The sequence below is a fragment of the Hylaeus volcanicus genome, chromosome 2, assembly GCF_026283585.1.
Source record: "Hylaeus volcanicus isolate JK05 chromosome 2, UHH_iyHylVolc1.0_haploid, whole genome shotgun sequence".
NCBI lineage: Eukaryota > Metazoa > Arthropoda > Insecta > Hymenoptera > Colletidae > Hylaeus > Hylaeus volcanicus.
In genome coordinates this window covers 24,615,218-24,633,637 of record NC_071977.1, presented here as the reverse complement: position 1 = coordinate 24,633,637, position 18,420 = coordinate 24,615,218, and the positions used below count along the sequence as shown (strand labels likewise).

The 18,420-nt window shown below is 42.4% G+C and overlaps 1 protein-coding gene across 2 annotated transcripts in view; it reads right to left on the bottom strand.

The window, feature by feature from the left end:
- Window positions 1-18,420, bottom strand: part of LOC128872155 (discoidin domain-containing receptor tyrosine kinase B-like) — a 120,229-nt gene that overhangs the window by 3,134 nt on the left and 98,675 nt on the right. The window contains exons 6-16 of one of the 2 annotated variants that reach the window (XM_054114565.1): window positions 16,033-16,197; window positions 15,217-15,350; window positions 13,251-13,458; window positions 11,676-11,771; window positions 5,937-6,112; window positions 4,998-5,169; window positions 3,897-4,153; window positions 3,096-3,233; window positions 1,698-2,005; window positions 468-702; window positions 189-338 (exon numbers count right to left, since the gene is read on the bottom strand). In XM_054114565.1, coding sequence (XP_053970540.1) covers window positions 189-338; window positions 468-702; window positions 1,698-2,005; window positions 3,096-3,233; window positions 3,897-4,153; window positions 4,998-5,169; window positions 5,937-6,112; window positions 11,676-11,771; window positions 13,251-13,458; window positions 15,217-15,350; window positions 16,033-16,197 — 2,039 coding nt within the window. The remainder of the gene's footprint in view (window positions 1-188; window positions 339-467; window positions 703-1,697; window positions 2,006-3,095; window positions 3,234-3,896; window positions 4,154-4,997; window positions 5,170-5,936; window positions 6,113-11,675; window positions 11,772-13,250; window positions 13,459-15,216; window positions 15,351-16,032; window positions 16,198-18,420) is intronic. The other variant, XM_054114566.1, reaches the window with a different exon arrangement.

The following is an 18,420-nucleotide window of genomic DNA, read 5'->3' as shown; positions in this document are numbered from 1 at the left end:
GTAAATACGTATGAATGAATCTATATTTTAAAATATTATAGCATTTTAAAAAAGTACGCTTTAAAATACATAACGAAGAAGGTGTAAGCTCAAGAATCTGATCTCTTGCCGTACTTCCATCGTCAAAAATTCTACTCAAGAGCTGGAGCAACCAAAGGAGCTTGGTTTCTCGCGACAAAAAAATATACCTGCAGCTCGGCTCCGTAGTACATGTGCTCAGCGTTCTGTATGACTTGATCGTTGGTCAGATGTTGGAACGGTTTCTCCCTGGCCAGGCTCATCACCTCCCAGAGCGTGACAGCGAAGGACCAAACGCTGCTCGAGCAAGTGTACCTGTCCTGGAATTCAAACGGGCCGCAAGTACGTTTCGCGATTATTCTTACCAGTGTCGCCGGGTGGGCGCTCGTTAAAAAGGAGAAAATCGCGGAACGGAGGAGAGGGTGAGCGAAAAATCAATTTATCCTTACCAGCAGAATGCTTTCCCACGGTAACCATCTGATCGGCGCCGGCGGTCTGCCGCCTATGTCACTGTAATCCTTCTTGTAAAGGTCACTGCACATCGCTATGTCGGTCACTTTCACGGTGTAAGAGCGTCCCACTAGACAGTTTCTGGCTGCCAGGTCCTTGTGTACCAGATTCTTCGACTCGAGGAACCTCATGCCCGATGCTATCTGCGTCCCCATGTACAACAGGCAGCTTTGACTGGCGACACACAATGTCACGGTTACGGTTCGTCGACGTTAACTGATCGAATCGCTCGTACGACTTTATTTTGATGTGTATCGACGCGCATCTGAGGGAATGCGTCTCATGGACCATCCACGGATAGGAATTTATTACCGATGGTATCGATAATTACCGGCAACGACCATTAATTACACGCCGCTGTCACTGATTTACAAGTTCCGGCATTACTTTGGCCAAGGGGACAGAGTTTTCGAGATTTACGAACGTCGACTCGTGAAGGTTTCGCGATTCTGTCAGCTGTCGTATCATTCAAACGAACGCTCCATCCGGGGAACTATTGTCAGTTCTTATTGGCAGATACAATTTAAGAGGCCTATGCAGGAGCGCTCATATCGGGAACAGGATTCTCGTAAATAATTCTGGAAGTACAATAGCTCCAAATGATGATTAATCACATATTCTGTGGCTTGGAACTTTGAGTAAATAGGTTCCAGAAATAAATATCGACAGAAATAAAATTAATAAATTCATTATCGATAGTTCATTAATTAGTAGATACTCTAATCGTTTCGCAACAGTAACGTAGAAAGGATCGCGAACCATCCTAATGTGACGTGAACCATTCTCTTGCTTCTAATCTCACTCACTACGAGCATTCTTTTGCTTCTTAAATCTAGAAAGAAACATACCCAAAGGTGTGACTGCCCCCAGTTGCTCTCAAAGAGATAACTAAATTAATTAACAAATAAGTCTTTCAGAATCGAGTCCTCGAAGCTCACACCTTGATTTCCAGATACTTTCATCTTCCCTGACACCGTGGCGTCATCCATCGCGGAAGTAACGACCGCGCCGAATCGAAATTTCGTCGAGCATGAGCCCCAGCCACGATAAGTGAATATTCGCCCGTGGAATTATTACAGTGATCACGGGACATCATCGCGATTCCATTTCGCAACGCTCGTAAGCGTGTATCGTTTTAGTATCTCTGTCATAAACAGCCAGAACCTCACCTAAGGGCTTTCAAATTGCAGCTTGGCCTAAGCGTTCCCGTAAGTGGCACACTGTACTGAAGATAATGGGCTAGATCACCGAGTTCCGTGTACTCGATGATCGTCCACGGCACCGGCTCCACCGCGCACACTCCCAAGACCCTGGCCACGTTTGGATCGGACAGACACGACAGAAATCGAACCTCCCGCATCTGATCCGTCCCACTGCCCGCTCGTATGTCGCTGGTGCAAGCTGGCACGCGAGCCACGACCAATCTGGGGGCGTCGTGCACGGTCTCCTCCAATCCGACGGTTTCGCAGACTATCGCCTGTGGACGAGAAAAAACGGGTTATCGAGATCAGAGAGGATGTATCGACTCCAGGAGCGGAGGTTGCCGAGTTGAAATCTAGTTTCTCGTTCGGGATGGGTGTTTGAAGTCGTGATGGTACTTTTGAAATGCGGAGATCTCGAGGGGTTGTATATTCTGAAGGATTAAGTAGATCCACGTATTAATTTCTAATGGTTTGACTAGTAGGACCTTTTCTTGGTTGGTGGAGGATTTGGGGGCGTTAGGTATGATTTTCAACCTTACGTGTTTAATCTATTTTAACTAGAGACCTCAATTTGACAGAGAGTTAAACTTCCTAATTTCAGCTTGCCTTGTTAACAGTCTTTAAAAGTTCATTCCACTCAACGACTTTCTGATGCCTACTTCATTAAAGTTCTAATTTCTGCATACTTTTCGCGCCATAATTCGCGTACTCGCATTAATAGTTAGCGGAACTACATAGCGAACGCTACACAATATCCTCGACGTACCATCGTTGGTAATGCTCGGGTAAATCGGCGAATCCCTCGATGTATATCGATACGGAAATCTGCGACTATGTACACATATTATCTGCGAGTAATGTACAGAGTAAATGCATTATCTTCCAAACCTCGTTGTCGTTTCTATTCGATGTTCACCGCGCAAAGTTTCCCGTGTAGTTTGTAGACGTTCCCTGTTATGGTGTATTGTCGAGTCGTAATAGTACCGCGTTACAACGCCACTGATATCGATTATCGGACAGGCTCGCGATATTCGGGCAACGATCCACGCTGTTCCACTATTGCAAAATCGTTATACAGAAAAGTCTACTCTAACCGTCACTCTTCGAGTTACACGATTTAAAAGCAAAATCAAACTCAAATAATTTCAATTATTGAGCTTAATTTTTTTTCTTTCAAATTGATTATTCTATCTTCTTCGAGCTGTCCTAATTTTTCACCATTTGACATAATTTTAGTAAAGACTATCCAAACTCAAATTTAAACGACCCATACCTGAGTGTATTTTGGCTAGAACAATTATCAATGACCAGGGAAGAAGTTAACTAATAAAACGAGAATTGCGTTTCTCCGTTGTTTGTTCGTACCTCGCCGATGCTCCTCGAGCCAAGTTTCTCTGTCGTACGCAGGCACTGTCGTGGTATATTGGTGGGCTCTATTTCCTTGCACTTATACGGTTTGTTCATGCTGGGCGCGATGTTCCAACTGACGACTGGTGCGGGTATCTGCGAACGTAACGCGGTTCGGTGAGCCGTGCCATAACTATTTGCCATTTTTCAAACGGTCTTATTGCTAGGTATATATCACGAGCACTAAGCTGAGATTGCAAGACTTGCAACGATATATGATACGTGTAACATAACTATATATCATTGGGAAGCTTGCACTCAGATACTAATAAATCGTTGACTGTAGTTGTCTTTGTGTTACTTGGCTAATGAGAATGGGGAATTTTAGAAATGTCTACAAGTAAAGAGGTAAAAGGAACAGCCTCTCAATTTTCATATATTTTTTCTCTATTTTAAAGAGTACCAAAATATGTATATGATACTTATGAGTACAGTCACTACGTATTTGGTTAATATAAGCACACAGGAACCATGTTATTTGATCAACCAAAAATATAGCAAAACGTGAGTAAATTTATGAAAATACATTATTTTAAAATAGGGTATAACCGTATATATTATATGTTATCTATTAATTACAATGATTAAATTAAACATTTCGAGAGGAAATAAGCCTTTGAATAAATCTCTTTAAATTTAATTTCATATTATGTCACACAGAAATACTCTATTCGGCTTTCAAAAGGGATTATATTGTTCTATTCGAGCGAAAGGGGTTGTGCACCACTGCTATAGAGGGCAAGTTGATGGTAAACTAACCTTGTGTTTCTCCTTAGGCGCTGTGTGCCAGCGTTTCGAGTGGATCTGATCGACGTCCCGTTGGTGATTAGACGTAGCCGCGATATTGAGTTTCGCAGTTGGACTGGTGTAACTTTGAAGGGTCCTGTAGTGTTGAGAATGACGTGCGGGGGAGTTGGTAGGCGACGAGGCGCAACTAGGCGGTCCTATGGTGGATTCTGGCCTCGTGTCGAGTCGGACGCTCTCCTCGGAGACGTCCTTTAAATCTTTCGGGGATTCTGGGGAGAAATTGATTTTTACCAACTTTCTCCATCGTTCCCCTACTCGCACGTAGACGAAGAAAAATCAAAAAGATTTAGAAAATATTTTGCAAGCTCTATTTTACGTCTGGATCGTTACTTCAGAACCTTCTTTGGAAGTCGCTTATTTTTTAAACAGCGAGATTCAGAAAGTTGAGCAAGGAAAGAATTATTCGAGCAAACACAAATTAATACTTGTATTTTTTATCATTTTGTCTTCTTTAATTTTAATGATTGTTACTTGCACTATAGAGATCTCTACATCTGTTTATATATTAATGTATTAAATTCGCTCCTTTGTGGATTCTCAAGATGATTCTAAAATAGAGGCTCGTGACGTCAAATAAATAATAACTTGTTCGAGCCTGCGCAATTATCATCCCTTAATTTGTACACACGGAAGCTCGTCCACGAATATTTCGGAGTATGATATTTGGAAGTTTTCGTTCGGTCGTCGAAGGACTGAAAAAAAAACATCAAAGACCCGGAGGAGTTTAGTTTTCTGCCTTTTCCATTTCACCACTTTGAGAACTTCTTGATTCGCGTAGGCAAATAAACGTGAAAAATATACGCGCTTCGGGTACCTTGCTTGCTTTTGATGACGCGAAAAATTTGTCCGTCTCGAAGAGACGAAGCTCTCCTTTATTGATCGAACGTTTCGCAAAATTGCCTCTTCAGGCAAGATTTGTAATAGAAAATTGAAAATATGTAAACGTCAAATTTACACGTTTGGCGAAATCGTTTAACCATGAGTGTTCGAGGAATATAAATTGTTCTGGTCCTTCGAAATAAGAAGTAGAATATTCCACGTTTAAAAACTCACCGGAAGTGGCGACTATTGCGTACGTAGATTTATACTGCGGGCTGACAAGGGGTGAATTGAATTGTTCCATTGTTAAAGATTCGTGCATGCTCCCGTCCTCTGGCATGTCCGGTGAAACGTGATTGGCAGTCTCCGTCAGCATCCCACCAGGGGTTAAATTCAGTAGGAGGCCCTGTAAAACATCGAATCGTTTGTTCCAATCGACTACAGAAGAATCTGTTGACCACACGCAATCGATAATAAATACTTCAATTTTATTCAAAGGAGTATTCCGGTTCAACACTTTGGAAAAATTGTTTCTGGAAGGATTTCAGTGAAATTCGTAATATAACATGACTAAGGCGTAGACGTCGAGTATACTACGTATATTGGAGGTGGCAAATCTTTTCAAACTTTGCTGGAAGCAGAACTACATGGCGAAGTCGTCAGTGCTATGGAAAAGTAATGCGACAGTAATGTATGTGAATAAAAATAATGCCATTCAAAGGAAAATCAAAAACTCAATTTGATTGCATGAATTAATAATTCTTTTTTTATTGAGTCTAAAACATACATCGAGGGATTTCTGTTTAGAATAGCTACGTGAATAATTTTTGATATTAATATACATCGAATTACAGAATTGTAGTAGTATTAAAGTATATGAATATACTTTAATAAGATACGTATCGATAGTGTAGTTTTAAAACCGATACCGTATATAATTCTTGTTTCATGAAATTTAAAAAGTGCTCCAGTTTTTTCAAAGCCAGACGAGGAATATTCCCTTAAATAGTTTTTCAAGTATTAATACGAAAGGGAGCAGAGAATCATCGAAGTGGGACCACCATTTCATAGAAAGGATTCACATCGATTCGTGTCACTCGAGGATGGCCAAGTTTGCGGACTTTTAACGGCAAATTAGAAAAGTTTGTGGCATATTTATGAGCTAGCTTTTACCTTCATGTTTATGGCAAATCCAAATGGATTTTTCAACACGGTCGGCGAGCTCTGAAGTTTTTGCCGTCGATTCAGAAGTAGAATAATGACGAACACCAGCAGAAGAAGTAGGATAATGGCAGTCAGAACACCTATTAGTACCTCTAAATATTCCTGACCCTCTCCAGCCGCTGTAACTATGCCAAACGGTCCTCTTTAATGCAAAACGTTCGCTAATCATACTGTACCTTTATCCTTTACCGCATAAATAGGCACTCAATTAAAAGAAAAACACGCGAATTTCAATTCCTCTCGAGGATGCTAAACAAACTTGAAATAGATGTTAATTTCGACATTGACACAGATATGCACCATTGCAACTTTACACGTCACTATTTATTTATTCGCGACTCTGGTGATTTTTTCTTCTACGTACATATGAATTAATGCAGCAACAATAGACCAGTGCTTCATTATGTGTGATTTGGAATAGTTAGGCCTGTTTAACGCATTTTATCTGTAAATTTTTAAACAGTGTTATACTAAAGCGTTAACAGAAATGTACAGTGGCGTAAAAATCAATCCAAGATGAAAGGAATGTTTCAAAACCAACAATTAAGACATGTATCGAAAATTCCTCGTTCGTTTAAATATCGTTGTAACCGAGTATTATAATAATCTGGAATTTCGCCAGAAAAAGGGTCGATGAGCGTGTACCGATTCCCCACAATTCGTATGGCCGTTCGAAATCGATCCTTCCGAATCACACCGGCGAAACTGTTTCCGCCGGAAACGGTTTTATTGGCCATAAAGGACACAACGCTCTTTGAATGCCTCTCTTTACCCTTTCGCGTCGCTTAAAAACCCGTAGCGTTTTATCGCGACGGGTTGAAAAGGCTAATCGACATTTCGCTGGGTGAAACAAAAGGATCGAACGGAAAAGGGGACGAGGAAGCGGAGGATGAAGCAGCAGAAGAAGCGGTGGAAGAAAGGAGAGCCAGAAGGGGACGAAACGCGAGGGCCTCGATAAAGCGACTTTACAATACGCCGTTACATTCTTCTAATTTTTCACGTCGGTCGACTGGTGTTTTATCGGCGGGCCTCGAGCATGGCTGAAACGGAAGCGACGTCACGACGTTGGCTTTACGAGAGAAATAAATAAGAAGGCCGAGTGGCCTCGCGTGGCGATCAAGATCTCGACGTCGGCCCAGAAACTCGGAGACCGATTTTCCTCGATCGAGCCACAGCACAATGGCTCCAGACGCCCGAAAGCTGATGGAGAAACGCTAACGGATTCAATAAATAAAGACCCTGTATTCCCTACCTAATCGTTTACATCGCTCTATGATTCTTTGATGCTTGGAACAAAGGGCTAGGGTCAAAATTCAATCCACCGAACACTTCTTTAACGTTCTTGTTATTGTTTACAGGGAAGCTTTCAGCTCTGGAAAACTCCTTTTAAAATTACAAGGAAAACCCTAAAAGGTACCTTCGGCCTGTATTTATTCGAAGCAATGATTAATGGTGTCAGTCAGGTGGCCCCAGTCGGATTGGCGTGCTTTTACCGTGAACTTGAAACCCTGAATAATGAATAAAACGTGTACATTGTTTTTGTCGTGTACTGTTGGATGTCGAGGAGCAAACAGGGATAAAACTCTACATTTTCTTTCACTTAGAAGGAGAGAAAAGGTGGAGGAAGTGCGTCGCAGGAGCGAAAAAGGGTGACGGAACGAAGTAGCGGGAAGGGCAAAAAAAAAGTGGAACGGCGAGGGGGAGTGGAAAGGAATTAAAAGCCCTCTGGCGCATCCCTGTCTATTTTCTTTTTTCGGATCCATGGAAAAGAGATCGTGATTTAAAGGGTAGATTTTCCGGGTCGACTCGCTGCTAGGTCCGCGGGGACCTCCGCGCTCACGCGAATTAAAGTCGAAATTGCAGAGATACGAAGGTGGTGGCTCTCCCCCGCCCCCCACGGTTTATTTTTCCGCTCGAACGACGCCCAGCGCCGCAGTGATGCTGCACAAGGATCTCAAACGCTCAAAAAAATGGCGAAAAATCAATTTTATCCGCTGTTCAGAAATTTCTATTGCCGATCATTTAATGCCGAGGATAAAACAATGCTTTAGAAGTTGCATTTTCTGTAGAGGATGTCCTGCAGCGAGTGGTACGAAGGGACGTTGGAACGGAGAGTGGGAGATGATCACTCTGCATAAAAAACACTGGAAACGTGCATTTCGATTCTTCTACTTTCGTCCACGAATATTTAGTCATTTATTAACAAATTTTTCTTGCATGCTACGTCCTCTTTTCTCATTTATGTTCGATATTTTCCGTATGCAATTGCAAACAAAATTCGTTTACTATCCAGATAGAGCGAAAATGTTTCGATAAATTTTACGTCTAGAGGTTGACGAACGATTCGTTAATTACATTTCAAATCGAACGATTGGAGACTTCCCTTGAATATTGCAAACGAATCTCGTGTCGTTCTTATTCATCATCCGTTATTCGAATAGAAAGTTCGTACAACTCTGACGAGACCCAAAAAGAAAACTGTACACGGTTTTTGTCGTTCCTTTTCTTTGCTGCAGAATGTTTTCTTTCCGAGCTCTACGAACGATAATATCAACAGGCATAAACAGCACTCCGTTTGTATTGTTTCTGTACGAGTGCGCGCTTCCATTGGCTTTTCGTTGTTACGTGCATTTTTCGTCCTTCTCTCGGCTCTTACGCCGCTTATCTCTCGTTTCCGCGAGCTCCCTTTTTTCCAACCCCCATGATCCACCCGCGTGTACTACTATCGGTTGCGTCTCCTTTTTCCCCTTGTTTCCACGACGTCGCAATCGCGCGTCCGATTTCTGTTTTATTTGCAACGATTTCGTGGGAAACAAACCTACGAAAACGGCGTCGGAGGATTTGCGAGACCATCTCCCGTGTCCAGGGAACACGCGATTACACCTGGGTGGATCTAATTAACCCCTTAGACGGGACGTTCGAATTTACACAAACGAGGGAACACAGCCTCTAACACAAGGACAATGAGAATTATTGGACGACGAATTTCCGCAAATTTCGAACGAATTGGCAAACAATAATTCGAAACATTTCTTTGTTGAACTTTTGTTATTGCAACGTAGTACTTTAATTAACCCCGTAGGGGTGACTTCTGAATTTATACAACGAAAAGAATTTTTTAAACTTTGCACGAATCGTCAAACAGTAGCTCCAAAGCGTTTCTTTATCGAACTTTAGCCATCGCAACGCAGTTCTCATTTCTACTTCTTGACTTTCGCCCGACTAACTGTTTATTCTACATTGATCAGCATTTCCCTGACTCGAACGTTAATCCTGCTCTTTATCCAGTCATTAAGCACCTCTGCTATCTTTCGCTTTCTTTCCCTTCGTTTTGTGGAGGAAGTCCTGCGGTGAAAACAAACAGTCCTGCGGATAAAAACTCTTATTCAGGGCTGTTCGAAACGGTCCAGGAGAAAATTGTTACGGAACGAAGATTTCATCGTTGGAGCACCCACTGTTATTTAAAAGTCCTAGAGTAAAGTAGAGTAGTGACTACATTCCGTGCCGAACAATTTACGACTTAATAACAAGCAATTCATTGACATCATTTTGCGAAATTCTAGATAGAAATTTATGATAATATTTATCATCACAATCTTTGAAAGTACAGAGACAAAGCTTTGTCGATAAATAGTTTATTACTCATCGTTACTCTGTATTCATCTAAACAATGTTTGTATAAAACATGTTCAATTTCCTCCAGTATTTTCACACATTTTCCTAGATTTCGATGTCTCAGGTAATCGGGAAAAACCGCCCCCAACGCTTTCACTTGGAAACATACGTTTTCGAACTTGTCTGAATCGTGCACGGTTTTCACGCTCGTCCTCGTTTTTCTTTTTCTAACGGCGAGTATTTTTCCGCCTCTTTGCGCAGGGAATGTTCAAAAACCGGGCTTTCATATACCTCTCTCGTTACGGCCGTGTCTAACGATGTGCTTCTTTATTTTCTCGACTGGATAATCGCGGCCACGTGCGACGCAGAAACTGCTCCTTTATTCGCGACGGTTCAGAGGAAACATTTAGCGTCGAGCTTCTGGACACACGGAATGGAAGATGAGATTCCATTATTTTTTCTGGTCTTTTAGCAACTGCCTACTTATGTCCGTGGCGTTCGCTCGTGTCCTTTCCCACTTTCTCTTCGACGCATAGTGTGATATTTCAGCGATCTAGCGGGACAAAACTTATGTGGTCTAATATCTCGATAAACTATTAGGCCGTTCGCACACGAAGCTACTCAAAAGAAACGTAATTGGTTGGTGACTGAAATCACAAATTTATTGGTTTGTTATGGTTTTGAACATTTTTAGCATCCACCACTGTTCACGCGCTGTATTATTACAGCAAGGCCATATTCTCGGGAGACTGAATGTTACTATATGCATTATAAATATTCAATTAATTCCGAAATGTACATATTTAATGCCATTTTAGAGTTTCAGATTATTATACCAATGTTTTTCGAGAAAGTAATATTTCCGAACATGAAAAGTTGAGAAAATGTACAACTCGACCAACATTGACAATTTTATTTTTTACTTGCAAATTGAAAATATCTCTAGGCTCCGAGTTAGATATCGTTTGATGAAATCGATTCGTCGGCACTGGTGAAATCGACGCCAGTTCTTTTCAACTCCTCAGCCCCCTTGTGTCCCCCTTTCCTTGCCTCCTGGATCACCCATTTAATCCGACTAATTGTTTACGTTACGACGAAGTTGCTACGTGAATTATAAACTATTCAAGTTCCCCTCCCCTGCGCCGAGTTCGTCGTGACTCCTAATCGTATCCTCTCCTCGGCAAAGAATGGCGGCCTGGTTTCGCTAATGAAGTTACTTCGTCGGACAAACCTTATGTACTCACAAAGTGGAAGAGGACGAACTCTATCGCGGGCTTATTCCGCTGTATAATCGGACGACGGCTACGAAGAAATTGGGAAATTAATTTCCCGACCCGGTATTGGCAAGCCGGGAAATTAGATCGCCGCGAAATGGAAAATAGGACAATTGGATCATTCGCTCTTTTAATGCGCAACTCGATTACCCCTTTGGGGAGTGAGGGGAGTTGAAATGAAACTGCGTATACAGCTTAAGGAACACCGTGTGCAACGAGGAAGTCCGTAGCACTTAACGTTTTATTATTCAGGAATTTTTTACCCCCTTTCGCAGCGTACAGCACCTTCAATCTCTCGAGGAATGAATTATTCCGCGCGATACGAACAGAAATTTAAATTGGTATCGAACCCGTCATATCTTTCAATCTTGAGACGATGTTGCTGTTTTGTGTTACTGAACTTGATTTGGATAAATTGCGTTATGTTACATCTTACTTGGGAGACTTTAATTCCTTCTGTCCCCTATACAGCGACAATTATTACTTTTTAGTATTCACTCACAGTTGCAGCCTTTATTTTCACGTTAGTGTATTTCAAATCGCTTCAAAATTAAACGTGCATATATGTGTTAATGTTTGCTAGGTTGCTTCTCACGACCGCGATTAGCAACTTCTATTGTCGTATTAGTAAAAATGCATCGCAATTGCGTAATAAAATCGTTGTTCGTGATTAGTTAAGTTCGTGCCCCCCACTCGACGCGGTACGCTGGATGAGAAAGATAAGGAAAGTTTCGAATGCCCCGGGTGTAATTAACTCGAGATTGATACGAATTAAATGCGCCGCCGTCGAGTCACTTACTTGTTTGCAAGTTAAGATCCACCTCGGGGTTCATTGGGATTCCTCGGTTACTGATCTCGGACGACGACTCCTCGGTGGTGTTTTCATAGGGATTGACTGGAATAAGTAAACGAATCTTGTGAGTCACGCTTAATCTATTTTGGCGGAAATACGCGTCTTCGCCTAGGTCCATTAAAAATTCGTGTAAACAGTCGCGAACGGCGCAAAATTATTTAAGAAAATTGCTCGAAAAAAAGGTATGGGAGGGTAGGTATAATTTAAAAAAAAAAAGAAAATCAACCCATAGCAATTGTTGGTAACGTTCAATGAACAAAACAGTTGAATTTTTAAATAAAACGTAGCTGCTATATTCAACGTTGTTGGTTTAATTTTTCAATTAACCATCGAGCATACTCCACGTTTTAATACATTTTAAAACTGTTCATCAGGAACTGCATGAATGTTTTACAAATTTGTATTTAATTTAAGCGGTTTTGTATTTTTTAATTCGGAGCGTTTATACGTTGTTTACCCGAAGCAGTGCGTAAAAGTATATGTGGGAAACATTGGCAGATTTACACGGTTCTGTTTGGAATTTATTTAGTACCGTTTAATAATAAATTAACTTCGTGTGCACTGTGCCATTTACAAATTAAAAATTTACTGGAAGAATGTAACTGTACAAATAATAACAGAATTATGGAAAAGTACTCGTAACGGGATAATAATTCCTAAATTAAAAATACTACGTATTAAAACACCTGAGTACCTGCAAAAAAGAAAAAACAACTCCATGAAAAGGAGAACAGCAAAACTTCGTTCACATATCGGAACGTCTGTTTTCCTTTCGCCGAGTCCCATGGATTTCCCAAGGGGACGCAGGAGGGGAAACGATGGCTACGTTAATTCGAACGATCATTAGGATCGCGCGATGAAATTGGAAGGATGGGCGGGCAGAAGATACTCGAGGCGAAGACGTGACGAGCGTTAATAAAAAGTTACAGTACGTTCGTGGACGCATACGGAACGAGATAATCCAACTGTCATTATAGGTTCGTTCATTACCGATTTAACAAGATCACGGCGAGATGTCGCCAGCCGTGAATGGTAATTAAGCGCCTCCGTTCGAAAGTTACCGTGATTTTGATAAATCCCAACCCAATGATCGCACGAGTGTTCTCCAATTACGCGCGGCACCGCTTCGAGGAGCTTTCCGCGACAAGTAACGAGCACGAAGGTGGGGATTAATCAGACTATTGCCTCGTGACAGGGTCGAATTAATCCTCTATTGTATAATGTATCCAATTGGGAACAGGAGGGAATCGATCACTGGAAAGTGAACTGGAGATGTTTTACGAGATGGCGTTTTCGTGGTGAGACGTCTAATAGAAACTAGTCGTTCTTCTCCAATTTTAAAGTGTTAGGGACAGTATTTGAATGTTCATTATTGTTTTCATTATAAAATAAAAATTAGGTTTCTTTCTGAGGGTGTGGGAAAAATTGTTGATCCAACGCCGTCTCGAGATCGCTCTTCGAAGGGGGACAGAGGAAAGGGGAGAGTGATCGATGGAGGCGTAAATACAGAAGGAAACTTACTTCCGTCGAATGTCACCTCGCTGATTATGATCCATCGGGCGGCGAAGTACAGGTGAATCTTTAGAAATTTCCCGTAGCGGTCGTGTAAACTTATGGAGACGTTTCGTGCGTTCTCCAGGGCGAGGTCTGGTATGTAGGAATAGGACAGTGGTTCCTCCTCGTAGGTGACGCCATCGGGGCTGAACCAGACTTCCGCCTTGGAGAATACCTGGTACATAGAATAATCAGTGTCCAGGTGCAATTTTAGATAAACGTAGGATCGTAGAATGCTCTTCTCAAAATAATTGATACCATTCGTTAGCTATTGAGCCACTTTCTCCAGTGAATCTTCCTCCCTCTTAAATCCCTCTTAAAATATTGAAAATATTTTAATATTCTAAAGTAAGAGGATTACGACACGTAAAAACCCCATACCGCGCTATTAAACAAAGTAAAATAACAGTGATCAGAAATACTAGCCGCACGTTTTCCAGATAATTGCATCTATATCGACGATAGTTTTCCTTCCCCCACAAGCACTAACGATAACCCTGTTATCGTTACTGACTGCGATTGAAACGATATCGAGCGATTTTCGCGAATCGATGCAGCTCCGGGTCGGTTCAAACGTGGCAAAGTAAGGTTACAACGTTTGGAACAATATACATAGAACAGGTCGCGCAATATCAATAGTAAACGATACCATAGCCCCAGAAATGCCTATTAAATTTCAATCAATAACATCAGCTCAATTGTACGTGAAAGTCAATATCCCGCGTTCTAGACCACGATAATCGACAAATTAAATGGTGTATTAATTACCGGGCAAAGCAATACCTCGCGTAATCGAGTAACTTCAATCGGTATCATACCGGGGTGGGGGTGGGGGGGGGGGGGGAGCACGGTAACGAGCGTGACGTTCCTCTGTTGGTTCTTTTGAAATAAATAGGGTACCGCGTTTTTTTCTTTTCTAGCAGTGGGGCATTTCCACTTACTAACAGGCCTGCGTCTACCCTGTGCTATCTATGACATTTTCATAGTTAAAACATGAAGCTGATTCGTGAAGCTGTTCACGAAGATTCACGTCTGATAACGTAACAATGTCTCCGCACGCGAGATGAGCAGTTTTCGCGCAGCCGAGGAAAGAAGAAGAAAGATAAACGCCTTAATAGGCGTTAGTTGATGGACCACTCGTTCAACTCACCGTGTAAGCAATAACCGGTACTTAAGGCCGACTCGGTTTTAATGGCGCGGCCTTTCATCCAGATGAAAGGAGATACGAGCGATCCATCCGGTCTATCGCATTGACATTTCACTGTGCCTGCATCGAGCAGAGTTCAGACTTGATTTTTAATCCGTCTCGGTCCACTTGAGCCTTATCCGCGCCCCGTTGACAGGACATTTTCCCTGTCGACTTATTTATACGTCATCGAGACTTCGAAAAAAACCGTAATGGATTCTTTACATTCGGTGGCGCCGATACTTGAACGCGACCTTATTGTACGTAAATCATTTCGTGCTTGTAATTCACTTTATCGAGGATTAAGTAGTATTTTTTAACATGGAAATATAAGTGTAAACCTGGGTTGCTCAAGCTTGCGTAAGACTTTGAAATAGGGCACCGGAAAATAAATAAAAATAAAATGGAAGTCCTTACTTTTGAAATACTATTTTATATTCTATGGATCATTTGCACCTTTTCGAGTCAGCAAGCCAGTAGCAACCAAATGTAAACCACCCTCTTCGATACTCCGACTGCATATAAAATTCGTTCTGGTCCTTTCAGGTGATCGCGGGCGATTCTGTCAGGACAATTTTAATCGCGGGGGTCAGGATATGGCCTCGTAATCTCGTCCTTTGGAAAATATCGCGGGCGTCTAACGACGGGAGTGGGTCATTAAAAGTTTTATCTTCGGGCGTCGGCTGCGAGAAAGGTTTACGGGCGCGTCGCGAGACGTTCGCCAGAGAGAATGCATTAAAAGATTACCTGCACATCGCGGGAGAAATAATTATTGGTATAGATGTGCACCGCCTTGAAGATCCAGGTTACCTCGAACTCGAAAACGAGCTCCACGTAGTCGTCGTCGAGGCTGTCGCACATCCACGCGACCCAACCTGTGCCTGCGAGAGAAAGAACGAGAAGAAAGAAAAAAAATGAATGCATCCGTTACCTGAGCGCCGGAATTGATTTACCGCGGATTCATTCCGGCCTCGTAGACAACTTCGTTCTGGAGTGAATCGAAGTTAAAGCCCCGAGCACCGATTGATCTATTGTTTCTCTCGTTAATTGAATTGATTCCGTTCGAGGTAACTTCCGGGGGGTGCAAGAACCTTTCCTGCAGCGCTTTCAGCCCCTAACCCTCTGTTTTGTAAAGCGTCGCTCGCTTAATCTACCCGCAGTGTCTGTTTGCAGGTGTCGAGCAACGATAAGGACTCGACGTCGTCGAATGCTAAACGCCCGTCATTTGGGTTTTGCGAATAATGGACGATTGCATTGCTTCTAAAAGCTGAATGGGGGTAGTTTTGCGCGGGTGACGCTTAACAAAATTTTCTGTGTACTATACAGGGTGCTCCCATTTTAGAATTCTGGGTTTCTGAATATTCCTCCCTCGAATCAGAAAAATATTAATATTTTCCCCTAGTGTTTCCATCCATTTTCACAATTAAAAAAGCCTCCCGTTTAAAATAATACATATTCTTCTGAAGAGATTTTTCTTTCACTACCTTTTATCTCTGATACCTCCCTGAAACCTCTTTCGGATGGAGGGCTGAATGCTCTCCTGGCTGCCCGCCCGTCGCTTACCTCTTCCATTCCCCATGTCCAGCTTGTAATTATCCGCGCCCACCTCTCCATCGACCAGGCAGCCCAAACCATCGGTCAACAAGTTGTCCTGCCTTTTGCCGTCGTACGAAATGTCGCTGAGCTCTGGGGTAGGGGACTCCGGCACGGTGTATCTCACAACACCACCTGAAACATGACGAAGTTTCGGGGTGACAACTTCTCGGAGACAATGCTTCTCCTTTAAAGCAAACTCTATTCGGCCGACTTACGCGTTGTTCCCTTGCCTAGAGAAACAAAGAGAACGCGAGGGTGTCGCGAGCTGGGCGAAGAAAAGGAAGAATCACCTGGTCGAAGGTATTGTTTCGCCATCCAGTTTACTTTTCCATGCCCAAACGATAGGGGATTACTTCGAGAACTCAAAGAGACTCCCACGGTGAACTTTTGAGAGGATAAGGAGGGGTTCTCGGTGGCGAGTTTAAAAAATTGACTTTCTTTTCGATTGCAATTTGCGAGAGTGTACTTGACAGTATGTTCTGTGAGCGTTACAGGGATGTATACGAGAACCTGTTGAGGGTACTGTTGGTTCGTGAGGAGAATGTGACAGACTCCACCTGTAGGAGGAACTTTGACGCTGGTAGTGTCTTTAAACGCGTGTTTTGCTGAATACTATTGATCAAGAGGGGGAGTGGTACTCTTCTCGCGCATTGACTTTAGAATACTTTAAAAATAGTGGTGTCTAGACCGACAAATTGAAAATTTTAACTCGTCCATCTTTACTGTAGCTATATTGCTATTTACATAGATTTATCAAATTAAATATAACTACCAGCTACTAGCTCTACAGAGCTCACTCCTACTACTATCCCTAGCGTATACCCTCCAAATCGAAGCACTCCATACAATTCTACCACACATTTGACCCACATTCGAAAGCTTCTCGCTAAAACAGAATCCCTGAGTAAAAACTCCAGGCTCGAATAACTTATCCCAATCGATGGACAAGTTTCGCAACGCAGGATTCCAAGAATTATTGAACAAGTTGTTCCGCAAGGAAAAGGGAGTGGGGTCAGTTGTCAAACGGGTCACGGATATTATTATTCGCGCGTAGTGTCGCGAGCGTGTCGAGGGGTTGAGTGCTCGCTGTGAGAAAATTAATAATGAACGGGCAAAAACGACGCCGCGGCCACTTCGCTGTGCCGTGCTCAGAATCGCCTAACTACTCTTAATATTTCACGGTGCATACGTCCGCGGTTGGTAGACCGTGTCACGCGATGCGGTCAAGCGAGTTTCGGGGCGTCCGTTGGCTGCCGCGCGAAGAAAATTTCGAATCGTAACTCTGGACGGAAAAACCGGCCGTCTTATTTGAATTCAGGTCAAACGGAAGTTGGCGAATGCATGCATCGCATGGGGGTAGCTTGTTAGGGGATGATGCAGAAGTTCCATGATACAGAGCAATCTGAATTTTTTAGCTTGCGAAGCCAGGGTTCTTCAGATGTGTTTAAGAGGGTAGTACTCTGGGGGATGGAAGTGCTTCACTTTGAATTTTTTTATTTAAATTATGTTGATAATGTTTGTTGACTTGATTAGGCGATATATTAGTTTAGCGAGTTAATAGGATGCTAGTTGAGTAAAATGATCAAACAAATTTTAATAATTGATGTTCGTTACAAAAAACAATGCTATTTTTCTTTGTTAATACGTCTTCTGTTCTGATATTTTGTATTTAATTTCATTGATCTCAACGTTCTATTTACATTATTATATTGTGTAAGACACAAGTAGTTGTGATAATAGTCGTAAAATATTTTGATATTCTTCTTGCTGCTACAAAGCTACTTAATTAAATATCAACACAAAGAAGAATATTCAATCTATTTTAATAAAGAGAGCTATTTCTCCCTCGCTGTCAAGTTAGAACGAAATGTTTGTATTACAGGAACTGTGTAGCGACGTTAGTAATCTATCGGGACAAAAGCCACTGTTCCACCAAAGTTCTCGTGCAAAGTCACCCCGTTTGACGTTGGTGCGCATAGGCACGGCACTGTTCCCTACTTTCTATCAGTTTCGGAATCCATTAACGACCCTGCCCGTCGATAGTCGACCAATTTTCGCAACATACGTATTAAACGCACGCCTCGCGCGAACTCCATACCCGGCGTTACCGCGACTTTACTCTGTAATTCGGGAATTCGCTAATCTAATCTACGTTGGCAATCTTCCCCCCGCGGCCGCCCGCCCAAATTATTACGAAGTTCCATCGAGTGTCGTTAGAGCAATTTCCCGGGAAGTCGCTCTCAAAGGCGAAAAGTGCACTCGTAACAAGTTTCGAAATCAATCCGCTCCTTCAGCGTTCCTCGTTCGCGGCTGGGTCATTTTCGACAGCCACTTTCGCCCCCTCGCCACCGTTAA